The 27,480-nt window shown below is 35.6% G+C and overlaps 1 protein-coding gene across 1 annotated transcript in view; it reads right to left on the bottom strand.

The window, feature by feature from the left end:
• Positions 1 to 1,781: 1,781 nt before the first annotated feature.
• The window catches only part of LOC140148911 (hexokinase-2-like), a 37,962-nt gene continuing 12,263 nt past the window's right edge, over positions 1,782 to 27,480 (bottom strand). Inside the window, 8 exon segments of the mRNA XM_072171012.1 lie at positions 1,782 to 6,705; positions 7,378 to 7,533; positions 8,489 to 8,681; positions 9,001 to 9,100; positions 9,733 to 9,824; positions 10,885 to 10,935; positions 10,938 to 11,004; positions 16,415 to 16,554. Coding sequence (XP_072027113.1) covers positions 6,363 to 6,705; positions 7,378 to 7,533; positions 8,489 to 8,681; positions 9,001 to 9,100; positions 9,733 to 9,824; positions 10,885 to 10,935; positions 10,938 to 11,004; positions 16,415 to 16,554 — 1,142 coding nt within the window. The 3' untranslated portion in view covers positions 1,782 to 6,362.

The following is a 27,480-nucleotide window of genomic DNA, read 5'->3' as shown; positions in this document are numbered from 1 at the left end:
CTCAGATGACCCCTGAGTGACCTCGGATGACCCCGTAATGACCTTCCAAAAATTTGGCAAACAAAGAACTATTTCATCAAAGTAATAAATCAAAACAGAAAGATGCTTCCTTTACGAGTTATCACTCATTGAAAGTGCTACTTTGCTATACTTTACAAAGAAAGCGACTATCTTAAAGTCGTCATATTTCCTTAATTACATGACCGATCAAGCTGTTATTGGGATATGTGATGCACAGTTGAAAATTAATAATTAAAAGATTTGGTGACCTCAGTTGACCTTTGACCTTGTATGTGACCTTTGACCTCACGAAATTGAATAAAGTATGTTGCGCTGAAAAATCAAATTTGGCAATACCAAAGAACTATTTCATCAAATAAATCAAAACAGAAAGATGCTTCCTTTACGAGTTATCACTCATTGAAAGTGCTACTTTGCTATACTTTACAAAGAAAGCGACTATACTTTACAAAGAAAGCGACTATCTTAAAGTCGTCATATTTCCTTAATTACATGACCGATCAAGCTGTTATTGGGATATGTGATGCACAGTTGAAAATTAATAATTAAAAGATTTGGTGACCTCAGTTGACCTTTGACCTTGTATGTGACCTTTGACCTCATGAAAATCTAGTCAGGTCGAGTACCTCTAGCCACGCAACTCCCCACCAAGTTACGTCACTGTACCCCATACGGATCTCCAGATAATCTGTTCACAAAGTATTTTGCTTATTACGCATATATTATGCAAATTAGGTACTTAATTACCATATTTTACGCTCAAAATCTAATCAGGTCGAGAACCTCTGGCCCCGCTACTCCTCACCAAGTTACGTCACTGTACCCCATACGGATCTCCAGATAAGCTGTTCACAAGGTTTTTTTGCTTGATACGCATCAAATACGCATAAATTATGCAAATTAGGTACTTAATTAGCATATTTTGCGCTGAAAATCTAATCAGGTCGAGAACATCTGGCCACGCTTACTCCCCACCAAGTTACGCCACTGTACCCCATACGGATCTCCAGATAAGCTGTTCACAAGGGTTTTTTTGCTTGATACGCATCAAATACGCATAAATTATGCAAATTAGGTACTTAATTAGCATATTTTGCGCTGAAAATCTAATCAGGTCGAGAACATCTGGCCACGCTTACTCCCCACAAAGTTACGCCACTGTACCCCATACGGATCTCCAGATAATCTGTTCACAAGGTATTTTGCTTATTACGCATAAATTATGCAAATTAGGTACTTAATTACCATATTTTGCGCTCAAAATCTAATCAGGTCGACACCCTTTGGTCATGCTACCCCTATAAAGTTTCATCATCATAGCACTTACGGTTCTCAAGATAACGCTGCTTCACAAGCTTTTTCCGAACACACACACGCACACCCCCCCCGCACGCACACACACACCATAGTGATTACTAAGTCTCTCCCTGAACATTCAGGCGAGACAATAAAAGGAAGGTGTGGAAAAAATGTTGTCCCACCTCCTACACTGAGACATGCTATTATGCATAATTGGTTACTATTTCTCTGCCAAAAGTGGCCTCTTTAACATGATTTGCATGATTGAAGTATCAGTTTACAGAAATTTATTGCACTAATATGCTCAAGGACTTTCCAGAATAAATGCCATGAATACGACACTTAGCAGAAAAGCTCCCCACCAGTAGCCCTACATATGTACAATATATTCTCAAAGAATTTCTACACATGTTTGTAGACTGCACTTCTGACCACAATTATAAGAAAACACACAATATACATACTTTGAATGTGGATTTATTGACATCTTTAGAAGAAAAAAGAACAGGCCAACAAATCCTATTCATATCAAATCCATACATATCAGACACATCGTTCTATTTTATATACTGTTTTTATTGTTATGAAAATATACAAATGTAAGCACATGCTTACACATATATGGTCGATTTATCCATATAATTCATCACCTGCATTTATAATTGTCTTCCTCATCAAAAAATTGCGATGGGATAAAATATTAAAGCTAAGAAAACCAACAACTTGTTTCTTCCATGAACAATTTTGATAGCTTTTTAATATAAGTAATGTCTTCCTTTGAACCCCTAGACCATTTGCAATCTAGTAACCCTGAGTAATAATAACTAGCAGCACAGTGGTCCAAGTCTTTGAAACAAAAAGTACTGTGTTCAGTTTTCACTGCAGAAAATCATTCAACAATGATTATTGCTTCCACTTCATTGGTATAGAAGGCTTTACAGCCATTCAGGGATGTTGATAGACCATTCTCCAAGTATCAAAAGATAATGGTATCTATGTTGAATAATCACCCAATGTTGATTATAACATGATGGGTAAGCAATCCCCATTTGGCACAGCATATACACTGATCAGTGATAATTAGTAGATATATATCAATCTGGTTTCAAGTCACATCAACACCCTAGGTACACAAAGAAATTTTCTATACAAAATAGTTTACCAATCAGCATATAGATACATTTGATCATAATAATAGCTCATGATTTTATAACTTCGCATCCCAAATAACTCAGCCAGAGGATGAATAAAGCACCTCCCAAAACAAATTGGGTAAACTAAGTTGCCAGTTCAAAATACCAAAGTCACCTGCACAATAGTTCAGATGGTCAAATTTTGTAATGCCACTGTTAGAGCTGTAATTTTACAAAATGCCAAAGTCACCTGCATACTGCATAGGTTTGGATAGCCACATTCTAACTGTTAGAGCTGTAATTTCACTTTCATACAAAAATTGACCCAAATGAAGTGTACTTCATTTGTAAAGCTCAGTTCTTACATAGATTGAATATCACTCTGCAGCAGTTTCAAAACAAAATCTTTCCAATAGATTTCACTGGAATTTGCCAGTTACAACGGCAACTGAAACCCCAATGACAACACTTTTGTAAAGGATTATGGGAAGTACTTCAATCATTCTCTGGTCTATAGCTTACCATATCGCAGTCTACCACAATTAGAGAATAAATGATAGGATTTTGTCTTTTGCCTTTCCAATATTGTGTCATAATGGATGGGCTGGCCAATATTTTGAGTAGTGGATGCCGGCGCACACTACGATAAAAATATTGGCCAGCCCATCCATTATGACACGATATTGATAGGCAAAAGACAAAATCGTATCTTTATTCTCATTCTTATTCAGTTTTAATGTAATTTTTGCGAGAAAAACTGCCTTTTTCATACAAAAATAAAGTTACTTTTGTGAGGACATCCCGTTGTTTTAAATGAACGAAACCATCGCGATCATTGAAGAGCAACAAGCGTGCATCCGTTGATTGGCGGCGCGCTTTGACTAATATCACTATCAACTATTGTGAGATATTATACACCAGAAAACCAATCAAATTACGTGAATTCTTTACAAGACGCACCCATTGAATAAGAATTATACATGTACTATACTATTTTTCCTCTTGGCGAGGCAGTGACATCAACGCGATGAGGCAGTGGTTGGTGTCCGCATCTACGTACTAGCTTTAAACATATCTGCATGTACACCAGCACATTGAGTAGACACTCATGATATGAAGGTGCACCCAATGATATGCGCACTGACCTCACTGCCTCGCCAATCCTGTTATTTTAAACTTACCCAATCAAAGTAAATATCCCCTTCTTATACAGTTTTATGAATAATTATACCAGTTTTACTGATGGTTGAGTTTTTAAGATGATATTTTATACATGTAGAGGTAGGAAAAACAAATGCTGTGGTGTCAAGAATTTCATTTGTGACACAATCTGGTCCATGGAGGCCAGAGGCGGCAAATTTGAATTGAGATAAAGGCAAAAATATAGAGTAAAAAAATAAGAAAATACATAAGAAAATAGACAGCACAAAACTTCAGAACCAAGTACGCTAGACCTTTGGTGTTTTCAGTATATAATAGCCCAATGTTTGTATAATGTAATAATCATATTAAATCAATTTTCACAAATGCCCCCTTTGGCCTCCATGGACCAGATTGTGTCACATTTATAGTATTTATTTCAGAGGTAATATCTACATTAATAATCAGAAACCCATCTAAAAACTTTTTAAATTGTTAAAATAATAAAATTTTCTATTTATCAAATAACTACATTGGATTAGCTAAGTAAGATATACAAATGCATTGATTGATTTGAAAGTGCCTGGTTTGACATTACAAATAAACCACATTTAAGAGTGATTCCATTCAATAACTGAAAATGAAATCACATTGTAATACCAACAGTTTTTTTCTTATACCATATTTAATATTCACTGTGAGGTTCTTATCCATGCATTGAGTCCAATATTTCATTGGGGCTCAGCCTAACTCCTTTCATGGTTGACCATAAGCATGCAGTGCCTTGGATTCACAACAGCAATGGGTGGAAACAGCATGTTACTCTGCATGCATTGTTAGTGTTCATAAAATACTAGATTATAAAGCTGCATCATATATTACCCTTCATGAAGTAATATTATTGTTGATGCTCAGCGGCATAATGAAGAACCATGCAAGGAGTGTACAGTTTTAGAAACAGGTCTAATGCTATAATGGGTGCTAGTTAGTAAGTATGCTGAAAGATAAGAACTTCTGTTGGAATTTTAAGTGTTGGTCTTAACAGGAATGTGGTACTTCCACATTTTGTATACTTGTTCTCTTGACAGAATATGTATTCTTGCACATGAAATATGCAGAATAAATTACAGATTCATGATCCTTTCAAAATAAAATTTAATTCAATTACCCATAACCGGATATATCAATACCACCACAGCTAAGTACATACAATTTTACATGACTGTCAAAGTATATATATTTGTTTGCATATTTCAATACATTCTGAATCTCAGTATCAAGTACATGATTAGGTATTGCTTATTTTGAGATTGTCTTTGGGAGTTGCGATATGATTACATGAGTTTCATTCGACAATGTTTAGCCAGATAAACATAAGGTAATTTCAATGGTAATTATTATATCTCACATTTATCTAAAAATATTTATTAATTATTCTTGATAAAAGTTGCCATAGATGTTTGAAATGTCATGTTGAGCATTTAGAATACTCCACATTTTACATGAGCATAACATATTCAAATGCCAATTTTAAGGTCATTTTACAGCATTTAAACACCCACAAACACATATTTCACAGAAAACATAGTTTAGAACAAAGCTTGACTGAAAACACAAAGTTTGAGGATTTATTCGGTTCATTTTCAACAGATGCATGTATTATTTCAAGGTAATAAGTCTTGCTTATAATGATGTTATGCATCCCAAATAATTTTCCATTTGCACCATATCCATCATGTCAGAGCTTACCAAAAGATGAAATTAACAAATTCTAATAATTCTAGATGTTAAGGCACATATAGATATTCTCTGTACAAATTAAATTTATTGTGCCTAACTGTTGCATACATTGATCAATGACCATAATTAGGTTAAGGTGATAGCAATGTCAAATGGTTTTTCATAAATTACCACAAAATAACTCCTGCATACATGTAAATGGCTACCCCTAGCATTGAATGTTAACCGAATCCAATTTCTTAACTTGGCTACTGTTTGTGCCAGAATGAAAGCACACGTACATGTCCGGTGTTGCCTTTACAAATTCCCTTATTAACTGCCATCTGTACTGTTTACCATCACATATGCACTGGTCCCATAAGTGAACAAACTTGAATTTGGATTAATTGTGGGCATTTTGATTCAGATTCCACAATAAAACTTCACATACAAATCCACCTGAGTATCACAGAGTATCAAAGAGAGGATACATGCTTCATTTAACCCATGGATAATGCTACGAGCAGTGCACCATTTTGTCAAATTATCACACATATGGCTATCACAAAGTGCATGTGCGTTTGGTTATGACAGGGTAGGTATTCTCGTATTTCATACATTTATTCAAATTGTTATATTAGGCCACAAAAAAAAAGATTGTTCGCTTGTCTATAGACCACATTTGAGGGTCAGTCAACCAATCACTGTAAGTTTGTTTTTTCCCATAAAAGTGACCAGCATGTCAATATTCATGCATTCTCGCTCGGGTCTATAACTCTCAAAGGACTGCAGGCATCTGACCCTTCAATTCTTGTCAACAACACTTTTGTTTGTACAAACTCCATTCTCAAATGCACAGTTCAAGTACATTGAGGTGACCGAGGTCTATTTCAAATTGAAGAGATGTGATGCTACAGTTACATTATAATGGTATATCTAAAGGTGATTGATTTTCGGTCAGAACGTTTTCTAATACTGATGAAGACAAACAAACAATATTTTTTGGCCTTATTTTGAGACTTGTGATCCCACAAACCTGGATACTAATATTTAGTGGCATACAGCGGCCACTAAAGCAGCACCTTTACCACTACCATCTTCTGATAACATAAATTTGACTTTTGATTCTGGTACAAGCTGTTCCAAATTGGACAGCATGAGCGAGTGAAACTTGGGGTGGAACTTGTACAGAGATCCATCAATGGCCACTGTCAGATTCTTGCGTTCTGTCTGCTCTATCACGGCAGCAAGTCCAGCCGATGCCAGCTTGGCAGCTCGTATGGACACTGCAGCGCACACATCTTTAACAATTTTGATATCTCTTGCGGATGGTTTGAGATGTAGACTCTCTTCAAGAATTTTTCTTGTTGCGTCTCCTGCTTCACTTGTGTCACTGATAAACAAAAACACAAGAGAGATAATATAAATAAATAATACAGAAGGCCAAGCTACCCGACAAGAACAACATAAATCATTCACATTTTCAAATGAGTATCAAAAAGCAGGCTTGTTAAAACTTATTCTACAATATCCCATTTATTGTCAGCTTTGGCTCAGGTATTCCTAATAACCTTAAATGGTAAGGCATTTTGCTTATAATTAAAGATGGGTGACCTGATCCACAGCCTCATCCCCCCACTTTATTTTCTATCAAAATGAGATTTGAGATATTTTTCTCATAATCCCAGTGAAATTTTAGGCCCAAAATATATTCTGTTCCGATGTTATGAATGAAAAAGTGATAGCCTCATCCCCAATTGTGGTATACCACACATACCATTCCATGTTATGAAACATGTTTTTTACTTCTAATATCAAAATCACTAGTGCAATTTAACTCAAAACTTGGGAATTAGAATATTTTTGTACAGGCCTAAATCTGATCACCTACCTTTAAGTGCTAAAAAGTTAAATCTGACAGGTTGGCCTTTATTATATATAACAAGAGACCTGATATGCACAGGACTATCATGCATTGTTTTGCCATGGTAAGTCGGGGATACATAGAGGAAATACATGAATATTCAAAACTGACTTCGAATAGGCTGTCTCTGCCTAACCTTACCTTTCAACTTCAGAGATGAATTTGGTTTCAAAGCTCCAAGTTCCTGAAAGTTTGTCAGACCCTTTGCCATTAAATGCCAATTTATTTTCAATAGCTTTTACAAGAATCAGACGGACAATCTCCCCAAGGTACATGCCTGAAATCATCTTCTCGTAGCTGCAAAAATCAATAGATGGATACAAGCATTATATGAAGTTTCTTTCAAGTGTGCAACAGTTGAGTTGGTCCTCCTATACGGCATGGTTGTGAAGCATGGAACGTCACACAAAAATTGCAAAGGTGGTTGCTAAACCTGTATGCTAAGATCTAAATTTTCACTGGAAGAACATTACAAGTACTAAATAATATGGTGATCTCCCAAAAATCAGTGGTAAGATCAGGGACAGAAGAACCAGATACAGCCCTCGAATTAAGGATCTGAAGGGGCACGGCAACTTTTTTAGGGCAAGTTGATAATTGCCTTGGATTTTCACTGAAAAGGCAAGGCAGCACAGCAGTTTCTAATATTTCAAGAGGGCATCATGGCAACTGTTAAAAATTTGAGAAGGGCACCAAGGCAGTTTCTCAAAAGTGAAGAAAACACACACAAACATAGATAGATAATTTTATATTGAAGGGGCAGGGCTGGGGCACCGGCAACTTCATTAGAGGGCACGACAAGTGACTGCCTTGGGTAAAGTACATATTTTGAGGGCATTACGGCAGTGGGGATGGGCACCCACGGCAAAATGCCATGGGTGCCGTGGGTTAATTCGAGGGCTGACCAGATATGCAGGACATTGCTCTAGGAGTAAGGAGCCAACATAGAAACTAGTAAACCTGGAACACCAGCTTTTACCTACATTGACATCCTCTATAAAAACACACGATTGGAGGTAAAAGATTTCAAGACAGTGATGCAGGCTCACCAAGGAGTCTTTAAAGCAAGATTGAGATTTACAAAGGTTTGTGCATGAAGCCCGTAAAGCATGTTATTGCATTTATATACTGAATGTAAACAGGCATGTTCTGTAAATCGAAGTTGGCTAGGTACTATTTCGCTCTCTCCATGAGCGACATGCAAACTCTCTCTTTGTATTATACACATTATATATTGCCCATGACTACTCACAGTTGCCTTCCCTTATTGAGCGATACGTCATCCATATGAACATCGAATTCAGTGCGTACATCATTAAGGCATCCATCATCACCAAATGCACCCCACTCCATGTTGATGATTACTTCTTTGGGTGCATTCAGGTCGCCATCCCATAATTCTACATTCTGGAGTTTCTCCATGTAACAGGCATTAGTACCAGTTCCTATTAACAAAGATAAATCAGTTTCATTTACTCTTACCATTATCATAAATCAATATTGATCACATTTTACTCATATTTTAGTTCATTCATTCATTCATATTTTGTGTGTTTTTCCCAACCATCATTACGAAATTATTCAGTTTCTTCACTGTATTATTTGCCAAAATTTATCATATACATGATGCAGGGTTGTGTCCATGGATCAAATATGCTGAAATCTTCATTACCCTATACAGCAGCACATTAATGCTGAAATTGATTTCACACCCTGATGATCATGGTGATATGAACTTGAAATCCCCTACCCTACTCCACTTACCTAGGATAAGACCAATGAATGCATTTTGATCATTGTATGCACATGACATCAAGGTACCTGTCGTGTCATTCAACACAGCAATGATATCAAGGAGTACTTTCTGCAATAAATCAATAAAGTCAAAACAACTTGGTATTACACAGTATTGAGGCCTGCATTTGATATATATTGGTCTGTCACATATGGAGACCAAACAGTGTACCTATGGCATTTATCGGCAAAACCCCAACATGTAAGAATCCTTTGAGTTTGAGTGTCACATATGGATAGCACTTAGTGTGCACTATCGGCACAAAGTATTACATGCAGAATGCAATCAAGTACACACCTTTAATTAGAAGTTTACAGGACACATGTTGAAATAACCTAGATGAACACTATAACATTTACCAGCCCACGTCAACTTTTGGATTACTCACATTGATCTAATATTATTACTTGCCAGGCTGGTGTGCACTTTTAAATCTTGGACCCAGTCCACACTAGTATATTTTCGTCATTGTGTCGTAATTACTATTTTTTACTATCATATAAGAAACTGAAAATTTAATATTTCCGCTTTCCGACTGATTTTGCTTGATCGCATCACATATAAGTAAGGTATACACATGTATATAGTCTTGTCTTCCAAAGGTGGATTTAAGGATTTTATTTTACTTTTTTTGAAATACATATTTTTATAAGCCCTCAATCAGATGTACAAACAATTGCATAAAATGTGCAGTAACTAACCTTCCTATCACATGCTTCTTTCAATAGCAGTGAGACATCTTCACCAACAACACCTTGTGCAGAGAATCCTTTGGTCCATGTAACTAGTGTTGCTACAAAGTAAAATGTAAATAATGTTTAACGTAACACGTAAGCCCAAACCAGGTCTAGACAACAAGATTGTCTTCAAATATGAAAACAACTCAAAATACTTGCAGAGGGAGTGCAGCCATTAAACAGAATTGCTATTACCGTAACTTGAAAGGGGGTGTTTAGTGGCTGTTCCATGTAATGCTATTACCCAGTTGAAGCAATTTCTATCAAACTGCCTCTCTCTGGTATTTGATAGAGTTTAATTTCATTTTTCTTTCATTTTCTTTCATAATTGTATTAAAGGAGACAACTCTCTTGTCCGAAGGTTCCCTAGTCCGAAGGTTTGCAAGTCCGAACACGTAATTTACCATTCGCTAGTCCGAATTCTGAAAAAGGTTCTCTAGTCCGAATATAGAATAAGGCTCGCTAACCCTAACCCTAACTGAAAACCCTAACCCTTATTCTATATTCGGACTAGAGAACATTCGGATTAGTGAACTTAATTTGGTTTTCGGACTAGCGACCCTTTGGACTAGACAGAAGTCACAGTATTAAAACCTCTACCTTATGCCAAATTTCTGGCGATATAATTGAAGTAGAACATCCCTTTTCAGTGGTTTGCCAAAATAAGCATTAACTTCACATGCAAATGAGAGTGTTGTTACCCATTAAAAAATATCAAAATTTTAATTTTCTCAGAATCAGCCTAATCTGGAGTCTAAATCTGGTCAATGGTCGAGATTGTTTCTTGTTGCTTCAGAAACAACTATCCATTTGACTTGTCAAATACCCAATTGCCCATTCTTTTGGTATACATTCAGCTTGGCATGTGCTTAAGTCCGGAGACTAAAATTAACTTAATAACTTAATTCAAAATCAACCAGGCTTTGAAAGTGATCAACCTCCTAATAGCTTTCAAAAACTTCATCATGAAAGTGATTTGAAGTTCACCTATATTTCAAACCTGAACAGTGTTCAATCAAATCTCTCCCTAATATGCTTAAGATGGGAGCAAATGTACATTTCCACTTCAATAACCAAAAGACCAAGCCTGATTGACAAAAAACCTTTATTACCTACCTGAGGCTAATCCTTTCTGCTGGCATGGAAAAGAAAATGTGAAACCAAGGGAAGATTCTGGTCAGTGAGTCCATGTTCTGCTTTGAACTCGCCAAGACAATCTGCGATGTAATCAAATAGCTGCAGAGAGAGAAAGCAAACATATCTTATATTACCTTCAGTTTTTCACAACACCTGTCTTCTTTCTTACCCAAATTTAAGGTCACCTTCATCTGTAAACCAGCCCCTTACTTATAAAAAAAGAATGGGTGCAACATGATATAAAATCCATAATAGCTGTGATTACTATACAAAAACTACATTTGTGACAAGATCTGATCCAAACAGACCAAAGCCAGCAATGATGAAATTGAGATATAAGCAAAAAATAAGGAGCAAGAAACAATGGAAATAAAGCATAAGAAAACAGCCCTATACAAAGTTTAATACTTTGTAACCAAGTAGCCAGGGACTTTTTGATTTCAACATCAGTAAGCTTAGGTATTGAGCAAGTTAGTAATAGTAACTAAAATTTCAAAATTTCTTACTTTGGTCTGTATGGATCAGATTGTCTCATATTTTACATTATTTGTCTTCATTAGTTAAATAAAGATGTGACGGAAGTAAGAGGTTGAAAGAGCAATCAGTGGGGTAGAATTTATAGATGGTTGAACCCGGGACCTGTGTATTGCAAGACAAGTTTTGACAAGTCTGAGGTTGCTGGGACATGTGGTTGGGAGTACATTGTATTATGTATTGACCGGGCAGAAATAATAGCTCTTAAAGGAAGTCTCCGGCAATCACAACATTATGCCTTATATGGAAGAAAAATAATTATCAAGCACGAATCACATGGTTTTATTTAAAACAAACTCATAGTAACCATAAAAACGAATAAAAACGCCCGTCTCTCAACACGCGATATTCAACATTCCCCGGGCACCAAAATTGTCGAGTGCAATGACGTCCCAGTAATACAATGAAGGCGGACGACAATTGAGCACAAATAACCATTACGCCGACTGTTTTTATTAGTTTTTATGGTCAATATGAGTTTGTTTTAAATAAAACCACGTGATTCGTGCTTGATAATTATTTTTCTAACATATAAGGCATAATGTTATCATTGCCGGAGACACCCTTTAATAATATGATATCTGCACTTTAGTTAGCATTAGGTAAGATAGCTTACTTAAATATGGTACCTGTACAATCATCAGCATTAGGAAAGATAGCGTACTTAAATATGGTATCTGTACTTTCATTAGGTAAGAAAGCTTACTTCCCTTATTGTTATCAACAATGTGGTCTTAATGATATATTTAAAACATTCCAATTATTGCTTATCCAAGACTTATAACATTTTATTCTGATGAACAAATTCCCATAATTAAACATGCACTGTTTCATGCATTAAACTCATTCACATGCATATCTCCTTATTGATGATGTCTTCACGATGAGAGCATGAGCAGTTTGAGCAAAAACCATGCTTGGCCAGGGTCATGTAGTGTCCTGTGTAAAAAAAATACCAATTATTGTACAAGTTTTTATCTTCCCCCAGAACAACCGGTGCACATTAATGTTGGGAAAGAAACATGCACAAATGGCCGGATTGGAACTCGTTTGGATCTCTAGACTTTTTAACACTCCTATATTCACTCTACACTGGTGGCTTACATGTAATGGTCAAAGTGTTGGTCTAGAGATCTGAACCAAGTCCATATACTCTGGGCGTAACATAAAAACTTATACACTAATATCTAATGTATTTATCAATACCAATTTTTTTCACTCAATGCATATTGCTAGGGGACCAGTAGGGAGGGGTAGAATGTGTTGATTTTAAATTGTATATCTACTTCAAACCTTAGCACTATACACAGAGTTATATTGATTATAATCAGTGATTATTCACGCAACATTGCATCACCTATATATCCAAAGGTTAAAAAAATAATGGTTGAGAAATAACAGTTGAATAATTCTTGTTACAATAGTTATTTAACAAATCATACTTACTTAGCTTCTTCTGATGTATGGAATATGGAAATATTTCCAACAAGGAGGCACTATTCAAAATATATGATCTGGCAGGTTAACTGTCAATTTACCTTTATTATTTTGAGTGCAAAATGAATTGTCATAATATCCCTGTAACATGTTGATCACTATTTTGCATTGCAGCAGTTGATTTTGAGTGCATACTGTACATACTGTGATGATTATGGAATTTTAACATCTGGCCATACAAGCTCTAGGAGGAAGCATGATTCAAAGCTATTACATAAATTTATTTATATATTAGAAGCCTCCTTAGAAATATGCTTGATAATTACAGGCTTGTGTTATTGAAGTAGAAGGAACTACATGGCAACTTATTATGTACAATGGTGGGTTGAGCCATGACCATGAACAGATGTATTTATAAATGATCAATTTAGTTTACTGTCAATTTTGATTGGACACATCCTTTTTCTATATTTCATAGCCCTAACCCTTTTGTAGCCAATGTGACAACCTGGGTGATACCTTTAGAATGGACAGGGTGACATACATAAGGTACCACCAGCCCCAGCTCTAAACCATTTTTCACCATGATGTGGAAGTGACATCAGTGCGCATTTCATTAGGCGCATATTCAAGTAGCAAGCGGACGCACATGCTTAAAGATGCCATATAGATGCGTGCCAAACAGCTGCTTCGTCACTACCACATCAGGGTGAAAAATATTATAGATGAGAAGGTTACAGTTAGGGAGCACCATAATTCATATGGCCTTAACATTACCACTGCGAAATCAAACACAAAACACCATGCAGCATTTGCAAATTTTAGACCATTTAAATGATTGACTTGTGAGGGGTTTACACTACATTACTTCAGTGACCAACATTGCTTAACAAGCAGGCCCTTTAATGGGTTGTCCAAGACAAAACCCATGTCCCTGCCAATGACGGATCCCTCAAGAGTAACAAACCCTTGGGGATCCTTTCATCACCCATTGTACATACTCATGGCATATGTGCCATCTATTTTTTAGCCTTTGCATATAGCCTAATGCACAAAGGATGCCACTTGTACTTGCTTACAAACTAAACATTAACCAACCAACCAACCAATCAATCAATCGATCAATCAAACACGTTTATAAAGTGCCAGTTTCATTTCAAAAGTACTGTTCAGAGGGGCTATGGTTAATAATAAAAAAGGTATTTGTTGCGACACTAGCGCAATAGCATTTTGAGCAGAACATGCAATAAATAAGCAAGAAATAAATCAAGCTAAGTTTATACATTTTAAAAGCAAGCATCAGTTGATCACTACATGTACTGCTAGCTTCGTAACTCATTATGGATGACGATGATGTACAAACAATGGTTCTAGCGACTATGTATAATTAAATAACACTTATATGTACTGTAATTACATGTAAGAATGGTTAAGAACATGGCAACATGTACTACATTGTGTTCTGATACAGACATGTGTCACACAGTAACAATGACTTATGTTCCTTATTAACCTTTCACCCTTTACACTAAGACCACTGTGTCTTCAGCATGGATTCTACTTCTACAAAATTGTGATCATCACTAAGCTTGAGCTTAACTTTGGCTTTGTGACCATGTGATGTGAAAAGCTTATCTCAAAGTGTTCTTAAGTGTAGTCAGGGTTGAGGTACTTAGCACATGCGCTACAATATGTTAATAGTCACCACAATTATAGGTTAAATGATTTTATGACATTGGGATTAATGAACTCTCAAAATCAGAGTGTCACTTAAACTTGTGTCCTGAAGCAGACTTATCTGATCCTGGCCTCTACGGTGCTCATACTGTCTCATGCTCTCATCTTGATCATCACCACTTGGCATAATGCACAAGTTTTCTGAAATAGGTTATTGTAAAATATATGTCAGTACAAATTAAATGGGTATTTAATACACTTATGCAATTAATTTACAACTATAAATTTGATCCACAAATTTTGGAAGGTATTTTTGCTGAAAGGGCATTTTTCAATAGGATTTTGATAGTAGGTAATGTGACCATCCTTTTGCAATTATTCCAGATTACCTTCACTTTTTATGCTTGTATGTGATTTATGCATAGTACCAAATACCAGATCATAAATCATCCCTATAGTTTGATCAGCTCGTAATCTCATAACATCGCAGATTTATATCAATAGATTCTATTTCAAGAACATCCTAGTGACATCTCACCAGAAACATCACAAATGATTAATTCAAGCCCTATACGTTGTCTATTTTCTTCAACACACACATTATAGACCATACAGGCCAACTATATCACTCTTAGCTGGGGTCTATTTTTCGGCGTAGTGGTAAAAATCTAACAATTACCACCGATTACGAGCTGATCAAACTATATATGTAACCTGTGACGGGCCTTGTATGACTTGCCGGCACATGCAAGTAGTGACCATGGCAATAATGGCTTTGCATTGAAATGCCCTCTCAAGTTATCATAATATAAAGAGATGGTTTATGGTTATCTTAGATTTGTACGTATGCAGCAATTTTACCAACATGCATGCATTATTTTCAATGTCAGTATTTAGTACTGAAGTTTATTATGTGTAGAACCAGATAAAAACATTGTACACTGAGCAAAATCATACATTTTCCTCTGTAATCTTTTTTTATTTATCGTATAGGCCTTCATTTACTGAAAATAGAAACTCATATTTAAAACTCATAAATTAGTTCCTGAAAATTCAATTTTAACAGACACAATACAAACTCACAGGGACAAAAAGTCAAAACCAAGCTTTTCTTTAACAGAAAGAGCTCATCTTGATACAATATTTTGATAACCTACCTTCCTAGTTAAAAACATGCACAACCAAAAATAAGACAAACAAACAAACATATATAAAAGCACACCAATGCATCATTGTCCTTTTACTACTGTGAACTTGAGTGAAGCATGATAACTCATCTCAAGAGTGTGAGGTTCACTCTCAAGGCTTGCCTGATACCGAACACACAATTTCTGTACACATGCATGCATCACATGTTATAATACCAAAAGTGCAGCTCCTAGTGATTGGCCATCATGCATCAATATAGGGCTATTCCAGTAATTAAAAACACCACTTTTCACCATTTACACCATTTGCTCTGGGAATCTCCCCAAAATGGTAATTATTCTCAAAACCCTAAAGTAGACATGGGAATGAAGATAGGAATTCTCAAGAAAGAGACCCCTTGTTAGGCTTGGGACTTCCCAAACATTTTGACATCTTTTGACATAATTTTGTCATCTTTAGGACATTGGGAATTCCCTGTTTGTTTTAGCATTTTTGTTCAAAATGGGATTTTTTGGATAAAATTTTCATCTGGGAATTCCCAAAATTTATGGTAAAAATTCATGTGTCTTCTTGGGGGGGGGGGGGGGATCATTAATATCAGGAATATCCCATGATAGTTCACTGTATGTGTAACATACCATTTACACTGATAACTCAATGTATCAAAAGACAACAAAACATTTGTTCATTTTGTTTCAATCATAAAACCTACCTGTACCCCTGTTCCAGTCATAAGTTCTTTTGCAATAGCATAGACTTTGCTTTTCATGTTCACTTTGCCGTCTGCTAGTTGTACTAACAAAACTCGGAAATTACTGCCCCCAAGGTCAAGTGCGAAGTAGCTCCCTCTCTCTGCAAAACAAAACAATGCATTTTAAAGGTGTCATTAACATACAGGCTAAATATAACATGGAAATACAATGTAAAAAATATAACATTGCTTTCTAATTTCAAGGTCGTATGTCATTATCTGAGTTTGAGCCGACAATTGTTAATTTGTTGTTAACTTTAATTGTAACACATTGGGTGGGTTAAAGTGCCCTTTTTCTTGCCGTTTCATATTTGCTCAATTTTTTTTTCTCTTATCCAGCTATATAGATCACTTGTTGTGAGAAATTTAATATCTGTTTCACCTTTATCAGTTGGCAACTTTCCAAACTATATGACATGTATATGGTCAATTCCAGCCAAAGCGGACAAAATTCTCTCTATGTTAACTTTCCACTTTAAAATGTCATTAATAAAGGAAATCACGTTATTGATGGAGCATATCATGTCACGTCCAATGTGCTCTCTTTGTGCATATAGGCCTTTACTAGCAAGTCATACCAGGGACAAGTTATGATAGCTTAAATGAATTGGCGTTACCACAATTCAAAGATAAAGCACCATATATGTCATTTAATGTCCTTCAATCAAAATGAAATTATTACCGTTAGAAAGACGTTTGCATGATCTCTCATCATATGTAAAACGATTGAATTCCACCAAAGTTTGTGGACTCTAGAGGCCATTAAGTCAATTTGGCTAATAATTTTGTTACCCGCGTATCAAAAATAAAATGATCGTTCTGAAAAATGTTAAGTGAATATGCCATAAATGACTATATCATGAAACAAAGTTTCGTTCTATAATTCTGAGGTCCAAGTGATTATTTTATGCAAATACGTTTTACCCATAAAAAAATTCCATAAAATCAAATTTGACGTTACCCACGTATCAACTGTTACCCACGAGTCCAGCAAATATAATTGCCATAACTTAAATTAACATTTAATAACTTTGGACACTGAATTTAGTTTGACAAGCGCTTAAAATTGTAAATCGTAAAAATACGTTCACCGCTTTAAAAAAGAATCTACGACGGTTTAAACTTTTGTTACCCACGAATCCCTAATAGATGCTAACCTTGAAAAATAAGGAGATTGTTTATTTTAAGTTTAAATCAGCACATATTCAAGCCATGGGTATGCTATAATTTTGACAGTACTTACAGTTTATACACCTAAGAAACGCAAACCCCAAACGGTACTATAGTACTTATAGCTTTACCCACAAATTCGGCGTTACCCACGAATCCAAGGATTTACTCGTAAATTATATGTTTCTTATGCATCTTAACATTTTGAAAACATGCGAAATAGGTTCCAAAACAGTCCTGTTTAATAGCGTCCCTCTTGAAGGTATACTGAAGCTGTATCATGAAGTTTTGATTGATTATCCTAAATTACCATTTTTGGGTAAATGCAATTGGTTAGAGAAGCGGGAATCATTGAAACACAATGGAGGAATAACCGCATGGTGGTTTCCAACCTTCTGTAATATTTTCTATTTTGCCGCTTACCAATACATACCTTCAAATATTTGTTACCCACGAACATTTTGGTTACCCACTAATCCCTACTTAAATTATAGTTAACAATGTATTGATAGTGTTTTTAGTTCATAGGAACTGTCAAACACGAGTTAATAGAATATTGCTGCATGAAAATATGGAATGATTTTACTAAAATAATAATATAAAACTGTTTGCTCTGTCTATTTGAATTTGCCAACTTCATTATTCTCAAAATTTTTATACCCAAAATGCCATAATGATCCATTCTAAATATTCCATGTAGTCTGTATTTTGATTAAAATTCATTTTAGTGCCATTGCAGCCTGAACTATTGACATACGGAAAAGTATTTTTTATTTTTATTTTAAAAAATTAGGAATTGCTATTTTCCAGACGCTGTTACCCACGAATCCATCCGAGATCCTCATCCTGCAAGTGACGAGATACAAAATCTAACTTTATATTTATATGAAGCATTTATTCTAATCTTTCGAAATAATACAGTAATGTTAAATGACAGCCACTTTGGAAAGAGTTCAAGAATTGATACAATCTTAACTGTACACCTGGTTCTTTCTTAAAATTTGTAATAACCAAAATATTTCTTTGTAGATATATGTAATAAAATTCTATTTTACGTTCAAAGTCTTCACTGATTTCTAGTGTATATGAGTCACACATAAAATATTGAAAGATATTAAAGAAAGTGAAATTTTATGGCGTACAACAGGTGAAAAATGCTTGAATTCGTGGGTAACATGCATATGCACATTTAACACTTTATTTGGTCTAGCAAGAAAAGTTATTTTTCAATCCGATGGCACTTCCACCTGATGATTCACCAGACATGATCGTCTCATTTGATAAGTCTAGAATTGAAAAGGAAAACATTTTCAAAATGGCCCCCAGAGAGAATTTTGGCCCGCTTTGGCTGGAATTGACCATATAATTAAAAATGGAACAAAAGTGAGGTTTATGTAAATCAGAAACTCAATATTTGTGCGGACTTCACCAAGCAAAATGAGTTGGATGTTGGTCAAATGTTTTTAAAACTTACTATGTGCAGCAACATGAAAAAAAGCATGTACATATCAGGAATCATTGCTAGGCTTGCACATTTCAACTTATGGGCAACTTGGGCAACGTTTGACGATGAGACATGAAACCTCAATTTAGTCCAACTTGAGCTCATTTTGAACGATCACATAGCTTTGAAGCTTGTCCTACCAAAATAAATGTAATACACATGACTAAATGAAATATTCAAGTTTCTGTACAAAAAATCTCACTAACTGATACATATTAATATTAATAACCTTACCATAGTTAATTAAATAAACTACATCTGTCAGGTGCATTGATCGTAATTAGTATTATTATTACTTTGATCAGAAACTAGATGCATGCAAGGAAAATGAAATAACTTCATTTTGATATGAAAATTTATGAATACTGGAGTAACTTGCTGAAATCTTGCTGCATAATTTTGGTCCCCTTACTTGGACCATTATTATACTGGCCTGTTAGTTAGTAATGATCTGACAAAATCTAACAATGTACACAATATTATACTCTCACATTAGATATTACATTGCATTGAAAGGGTCTTTTAGTGATTTGTCACCAGAACGCCCTAAAATTCATTAAATTCAGATATTTGCATTATTGAAACAATTATGGATGTGCTACTGAAGCGGATAAATGTGAAACCAATCTGATACAGACAAAATCTGACATCAAAATTAAAATAGAATAAAAGTATGTTCATACTATTATAAGTTCCGTATTTTTCTCCTATCACACAGGTGAGGCTGTCAAATTTGGCATGGTACTGAACAGATACATACCTAAATAGCGGGATATTTATTTACAAGCTTTATGAAATAGGCATGAGATATTAAGATCAAATTGGCCTATTTGATTGCTTATTGTTTGATTCCAATTCAGATAGTTACTGTCATCCATCACATTAACATATAATGATATGTTAAGGAAACAAAGCAAAAGTTCAAGGATGTCTTATAAACAAAATTCCTTTCGTTAGGAGGGGAGGGGTCAAAAGTCTGATGATTATGTTTGTAAAAAATTATAAAAATATCGGTCAAAGTTGATCTTTCCAGTTGGAATGAAAATTTTCAACATTTCACACTTACATTTCAGTGTAGGGGAGGAGTGGGTAGTCAAAATAAATGAAAGCACTTTCATTTATAACATGTCATCAAACTTTTGGTATGTTCCCTAATTATTGAGTATGAGCAAATCTTAAATGAATTACTGCAAAACATGATAAAAACAGGAGTGAAATCTTACATTTTATACAACATGTGAATCTACAAATATACACAACAAGATGCAATCTCAGACCTGGTACTCCAACTTAATTCACAACCTGATAGCACCAAGGATCCAGGGCTCATACTTAACATTTGACCAACTTCTCCCTGTTGCTAGAATTCTAAACTGATCTGACATCATTCATCTTGCAGAGATATTCCACAATTTGCCCTACGGTACATGTTAACAACTCTCAAATGCCGCTGGGATGGTGTTAAATTTGAGCCCTGAAAATGATCATTAATCATTGGACTTCATGTACATGTTAAAAAGCATTAAGAATAGACCAGTGGCCACTCATGAAATTTTAGCAGAGAAATATGGAATGAGACTGATGTAACAAAATAGACACAATGAGTACAATCTCGTCCATGACTATATCAGCTGCAGATAATGCACCTAAAAATGATTTCCAAACATGTTTTTTACCCAATCGATATCTACCTTGATTTACAGCATGCTCTTTGACAAAGTATCATAAAAGACAATGCGAAATCTCAAAGACCATGGCCTAGGAAGACAAGTATTTACGATGGATACAGGAATATCAGTAGTGGATGAAAGGACTGATGTAACATAAAGCCCGATCCTGACGCTGCGATGTGGAGTTATGCTGCGATGCTATAAAAGATGTAATCTGAGCCAGGTTTTTACGAGCTCAGCGTTGAAAATTATCATTGTGCCGTGGAAATTTTGGTTCGCATCATGCTGCGATATCGCAGCCGTGCACGCTTGTGATTGGCTGCTGGAAAATCAAGGTCGGTACTGTAGAATGACCTTAAAAGGAGATGCAGACCCCGCATGCTTTTCAAACATCACAACATCGCGCGATGAAATTAAAATGTACATTTTAATTTCACTGCCCGATGCTGCGATGTTTGAAAAGCATTGCAGCATCGTATCACGCTGCGAAGTGGAGTCAGGATCGGACTTAAGTCATAACTAGTTCAGGCCCACTCTGCTTCTTGTATAATAGTGTACTACATGTGTACACATAAACAACTAGACAAATGATATCACTTCAAAAATAAATATGTTAAGTTCGTAGATGACACCAAGTTTGATCAGATGGACAATGAATTAATCAGTTCCAAAATGAGCTAGAAAAACTTATGGACAAGTGAAAAATGATCTTTAGTGTAGACAATCATCCAGTCCCACACAAATAATGATGAAATGAGGTGGCCTTTATGCTTCACAAAAGCAGAGCTGAAGACTTCGTAAAGACACAATTAATACGAAGACTGAAAATAAATGTTGATTATTTACACAAAGTTTAATCCAATTTATCATGCAGAGCTTTCAAGTTTCACATGGGATGGGACACCTACTTCCATCACATCTCTCAAATAAGCATTTTGATTACTGGCATCTAGATCCCTTATTGATTGCCAATGCACACAAGTGTTAGAAACTTACTTTTTGGGGTGGTGGGTGTGTGTGTTTCACTTTAAGTGTGTTTGAGAACACAACAGAACTTAATAAGTTATTAATTTCCCTTGATAGCATCAAAACCAAGATTTTTTATTGATAAAAATAAAAACAGCATCAGTGATCTAATTCACTTAAAAATGGGTTGAGGAAAAACTCCATTTTGGCTACGTACTAACCATAATAAATAGGACTGGCTATTGGTCTCCACACCAAGGCCCATTTTCACAATTGTATTCACTGACAAAGAAACACTGTAACTGATGCATTTGAATTAATTATTTGGAATGTTTTTCTCAGCTGATTTACTCTTTTAAAATTTACATATTTTTATTAAAATCAAAATAAGCCCTCAGCAATTTCAGATTGCAGTCAAGTGATAACCAGGAGTAATACTCCCAGGGGGGTCACTCCCATTGTGGCCTGTACACCATCCGCGATAATGAAAACGCGTAAAAAGGGTAGTTTTTCGTGGATATGCACAATACACGCCAGTAACGTGTTTAGGGTGTCAAAAACATGTAAAATTGGAAAAAAGGGTATCAAAATTGCAATTGCTAATACGCGGAAATGAAATTTAGGGTATGAAATTTGATGCAAGGAATAAAATCCCTGTTTAGGGTATCGTTTTAGCCAAGGGTTAAATCCTTGTTTAGGGTGCTTTTTAAAAGTTGATTATCGCGGATGGTGTACAGGCCACAATGGAAGTGACCCCCCCGGGGTAATACTTCACAAAGATTTGTTAAATGCCTTACTATTATCATTAACATTTATAGTGCTGTAACAAATTCAAAGCAAACACGACACAAATGAATATTCATTTACAAACATGTAGTACTCAACAAGAGAACATAAGGCACGATACAACACTAATTTTTGATGAACAATAAGATTTATAAGCATTCAGCTGACATGTCTTTTATGAATGGTGGCAATGTTTTTCCACAGCCATGGACCAGCAACACTAAGACTCCACTCACACTAGGAGTTGGAAAAAGTCACAATTTAATTTTGATATTCACTATTTAATTTAGTCAAATTCAGTGCTTGTAGTACAAACAAGTACAGTTGTTATTTGATTCACAATACTTGTGGAGCATTATTTAGTTGAATTCCCTCTGACTTAATTGGAATCAAATTGTGTCTTTTATCAATTTTCCCTAAAGACAACTTCAATTTTTTGAAAGTACAGACTTATAGACACAGGTACTGCATCAAATTGGTTTATGGTAATCATCTGCAGCAAATCAAGTTTGAGGTCAAAATTGAATTGCGACTTTTTCATAGTGTAAACAGGCTGAACAAACATTGGATTTAACAATTGATATGAGTTCAATCATCTTACGAATTGATAGGATGGTTCACTCGGTGAGAAATGAATATCTGATTTCATATGGCAAAACATTGAAAAGCTCAATGCCATGGAATAAAAATTACCTAGCTTAGTCCTTTCTGCATTAGTCCATAAAGATAATGGTCTTGAAAACCTCGCTTCTTCTTCTGCAGTTCCATCAGTGTCGATACTTAATTTCCAAAGAAATGCGGTAATAATTATTGCATTTTAAGTTTTGAGGGAATGTAATAAAGGACCATGTAGAGATATTATGCCTGTGCTAAATAGAACTTGCCTATCGGTGCCAAGAAGAATGGATCGATAAGCAAAGATCAATTTGATCATAATGAAGCAACTCAAGTTCACCTTAGCTGAGCCTTTCATATCTAGTGATCTGCTAGCATATGTTAAGCAAAGTTTACAAAATTGTCTGCTGGGATAAGGAACTCATCGTGTTCTCTGAGTATGATCCGTTATTTCAACAACAACAAAATTTTTCCAGCTTTTTTCACTGCTGGCGTATAATGGGAGAGAACTAAAGATAAACATTGCAAAACAAGGAAATAAAAGTGTGGAAATAGTGTGGGTCCATGGCTAGTGTGTTGGCTGTGTCCCTTTAAATACACAATGGGGTGGGGAGGGAGGTTGCGAGTAAAACCCCAGTGAGAATCAGGGCCCCTTGTAGTTCCTTCAATTATTATTATTGCTTTGTTTTGTTCTTGCTGTTTTTACACTTACTTCAACTAAGAAGGTAACTTTGCTAGTAATATCAAGATTACGCTTGAGTCTGAAATCTTTTTTAATGTATATGATGGTACTGATTAATTCCTTATACTGAACCACATACACAGTCCCACTGCTTTTAACTTGAAATGTGTTTAAAAAAGATGCGATACTCAAATCTAAAAAAAAATATATTGCATATTGAAACATTGAAATGAGCAGACAGCAAATCCTTAGCAGTCTTCAAGTTTCACATGACATGACAAGCCCAACGAGTCAGTTGCCAGAAGTCTGATGGTATCAGACACAACGTAACAAGTTGCAAAATCAAGTTTCAGTATTTTAATTCAACAAATTTCAACGCCTGGCTGACTGAGAACATTTCACTATTTTAGCAGCCAGCATAAATAAATGATGCATATCTGATCAAGATTAGATTTTCAAACTGACATACAAAGCCATATATAGAAGATAACAAGGTCATGCAGTTCTAACAATATGAGATAACAGTTGGGTGTGTGTGGATGTGTCACTTCCCATGTAAAACATAAAAGCTCCACATCTACTTGTTACAGTGTCACATTTTGCATTATATCATAATAAAAACAACAAACCATAGTGCTTTACATCGAAGTACCTAAGCACTATTACAAAGAAAAAAATTTAGACAAAAGAACAAAATAATTTAACAGCAACAACAGTGCAGACAGCAATAGAATTCAAAACATACCAGTTCACCCTTATATTATATCCAGGGCTTAAGGCCAGAACCATCTATGTCCAAAATTACATGTTGCTGATTTCGACAACAAATGGAAGGTTAACTGCCCTCCATAATAAATGTAAGTGACTTTGGGGAATATGCATGGTCACTTGCGTCTAACTGTTAAAAATAACTATGCATATACCCAAAAGTCACTTGCATTTATTGTAAAGGCCAGAATTTGTTGCCGAAATTAGTATCATGTAATTTTGCAAATAGATGGCTCTGGCTTTAAGCCCACGATATATCCTAAACAAAGACAAATGTCAGCGTGGGCAAAATTAAAACCAGGAGCCAATACTTGTACACATGAAGCTTTAATTTAAGACCTTATTTGTAGAAATCAGTTGAGAATTAAAGAAACAGTGATTGAAAACCCAAGGAACAAAATCAAAAGTTGCATTTTCAGCCCTAGTTTTCTTGTTTGAGAATGCTTTGTGCACCAATCAATAGGGCATCCAATCTGCAACTTTTGAATTTACATCTTCCTTGGGATTTTGGATCGCCATATCTTTATTTCTTGACCGTTTTCAACGAATGTGGTCTTAAATCTGAAGATGCAGCTATTGGCTGCTGGTTCTTAGTATGACATACCTGTCTTTGTTTAGAATAAGCCCTTTCGCAATTTCATAACAGAGTGCATTGTAGGTAATATCCATGAAAAGATTTGGAGATAAACATGGCGACTTGTGCAGTATATTTCAATGGGAGTGAACTACGCACTTTAAAAAAAAATGCTACCTACTTGTGTTTTTCAAATTCTTTGGTCCAGATGTCTTAGTTACTAGCATATACTACATGTTACAAAGTATTGATTGTGATTGTTTCAAATGGCTAATCTTGTAAAAGACATGAAAAAGCACGGGGGATTCCCTTTGAGTCGCAGTTCAATCACACAGCCATCCTTGGGGGAGATTGGTTCTGTTTATCTCTCATCGAAGAACTGTGTGTACATGTTTGCGCAGTTGCAAATTTCCAAAAATGCGAAAGGGTTATATACAGGGATGAAAATAACTGGTACATTAATCCTTCTGCTGCCTGTATGTGACCGTACACCACGAATGAGCCGTACATGTCCTCAATTGTATTCTGAGTTACAGTGTAAAATGGGCATGAAGGTCGTATTTATAGGTACCTCAATTTGGTGCTACGTGTACCTCATTTAATGAGATACACGTAGCACCAAATTGAAATACCTATGAATATGACCTTCATGCCCATTTTACACTGTAACTCAGAATACAATTGAGGACATTTACTGCTCATTCGTGGTGACGGTCACGTATATAGTAAGCAATAGAAAATGATCTAATTGAACATTACTTTAAATATTAAATTACCGCAAGTCTGAATGTTTGTAACTGACATGTGAGCAGTGCTGTATTTTAGCCATACAAGACACAGATCAAGTATGATCAACTGCAAAATTGTCCTGATCATAGTTACATAAAATGATTTTTCATCTGTTAGTGTTACTTTGTCTTCCATTTCTTTTCAAACAGAGAAAGGTTAAAGCACCAATTGATAAATAAACTATGATTACGATTCATATAAAAAACATTGTGTTGTAATAAATTCTGGTTTACACAAGCCACAATAATTATGAAGTCCATTAAGTATTTAAGAATAAATACAATGACAAAATGGGTACACACAGATAATTTTCATCAGCCATGCTAGAAATCGACCCAATGATGGAAATTTTCATCATTCGCGAATGATGACACGATTGTAGTATGCCGACGACATTGACCGGACACACAGTACTAATATCATAATACGATGACATGATCATAATCTACGGGGATTCGTCGGGAAATACAACACTCGTGTGGACCGGGTCTTGGTAATATCATGATGCTATTGTAAAAATAATCAGTAATTGATAATGATTAATGACGCTGTACAGGATATCAATATTTTATTTGCATACATTGTCTATTTACAGTACTTCAAAACTAGTTTAAAGGTTAGTTAAAGTGCATAATATTTACATTAGTTTGTATAGTCTATGATACTATTGCTACCTTATCCATGGGTGTGGCATGGGTTGATTCAGTGTAACAGACACTTTGATAAAACGGTGGGGCAAATTATGAAGGATGGCGGTTTGACCCACTCAACACTACTCTCAGTTACTGACAAATTTCTACCCAAAAGTTGGATTGCCCTTAATTAAGTTAGGAAGAAAAGTGTTCATGATACCTGGGTGTAATTACTCTTACCGTTTATTTAGAAAGTTGTATGTTGACATTGTTGAACATATTCATAAGGTTTGTTGATCAAATAACAGTTCTTAATTTTGCTTGTCAAAACCAAAATTGATCTTACTCACTATTTGACATTTTGTCCATCTCATCAGAGGACTTCATCAGAAATGATCACCTGATCCACTTTCCCAGGAGAATGGTGGGAGAAAAGGACACTTATAAACACCGAGAAGAACACTTACAAACACATACCTATTAACCCTAACACCCGGACAGGTTTTTTGCTATTGGAAGAGAGGGAATTAAACAAACAAGGCGGTTCTCGAACCACGAGTCTCGCCTGCTTTTGTGACCGCCTGCTTTTGCGATAACTGTTGGTAGAGAGGTAAATGAATTTGGCGGTTATCGGCTGGGCACGATTATCTGGCCGATGGTAACTGTACCCACCAAGTTTCATGCCCATGCAACAGTTTTTACTAATATGACCTCAGATGACCCCTGGTGGCCCTGAAATGACCTTCTAAAATTTTGGCTCTAAATGTTGACTGTACCCCTCGTGCTAAGTTTCATGCCCATACAACAGTTTTTACTAATTTGACCTCAGATGACCCCTGGTGGCCTCGAAATGACCTTCCAAAAATATGGC

This window comes from Amphiura filiformis, chromosome 3, assembly GCF_039555335.1.
Source record: "Amphiura filiformis chromosome 3, Afil_fr2py, whole genome shotgun sequence".
Classification (NCBI taxonomy): domain Eukaryota; kingdom Metazoa; phylum Echinodermata; class Ophiuroidea; order Amphilepidida; family Amphiuridae; genus Amphiura; species Amphiura filiformis.
The sequence above is the reverse complement of the archived record's forward strand: the minus strand, read 5'-3'. Positions and strand labels throughout refer to the sequence as shown.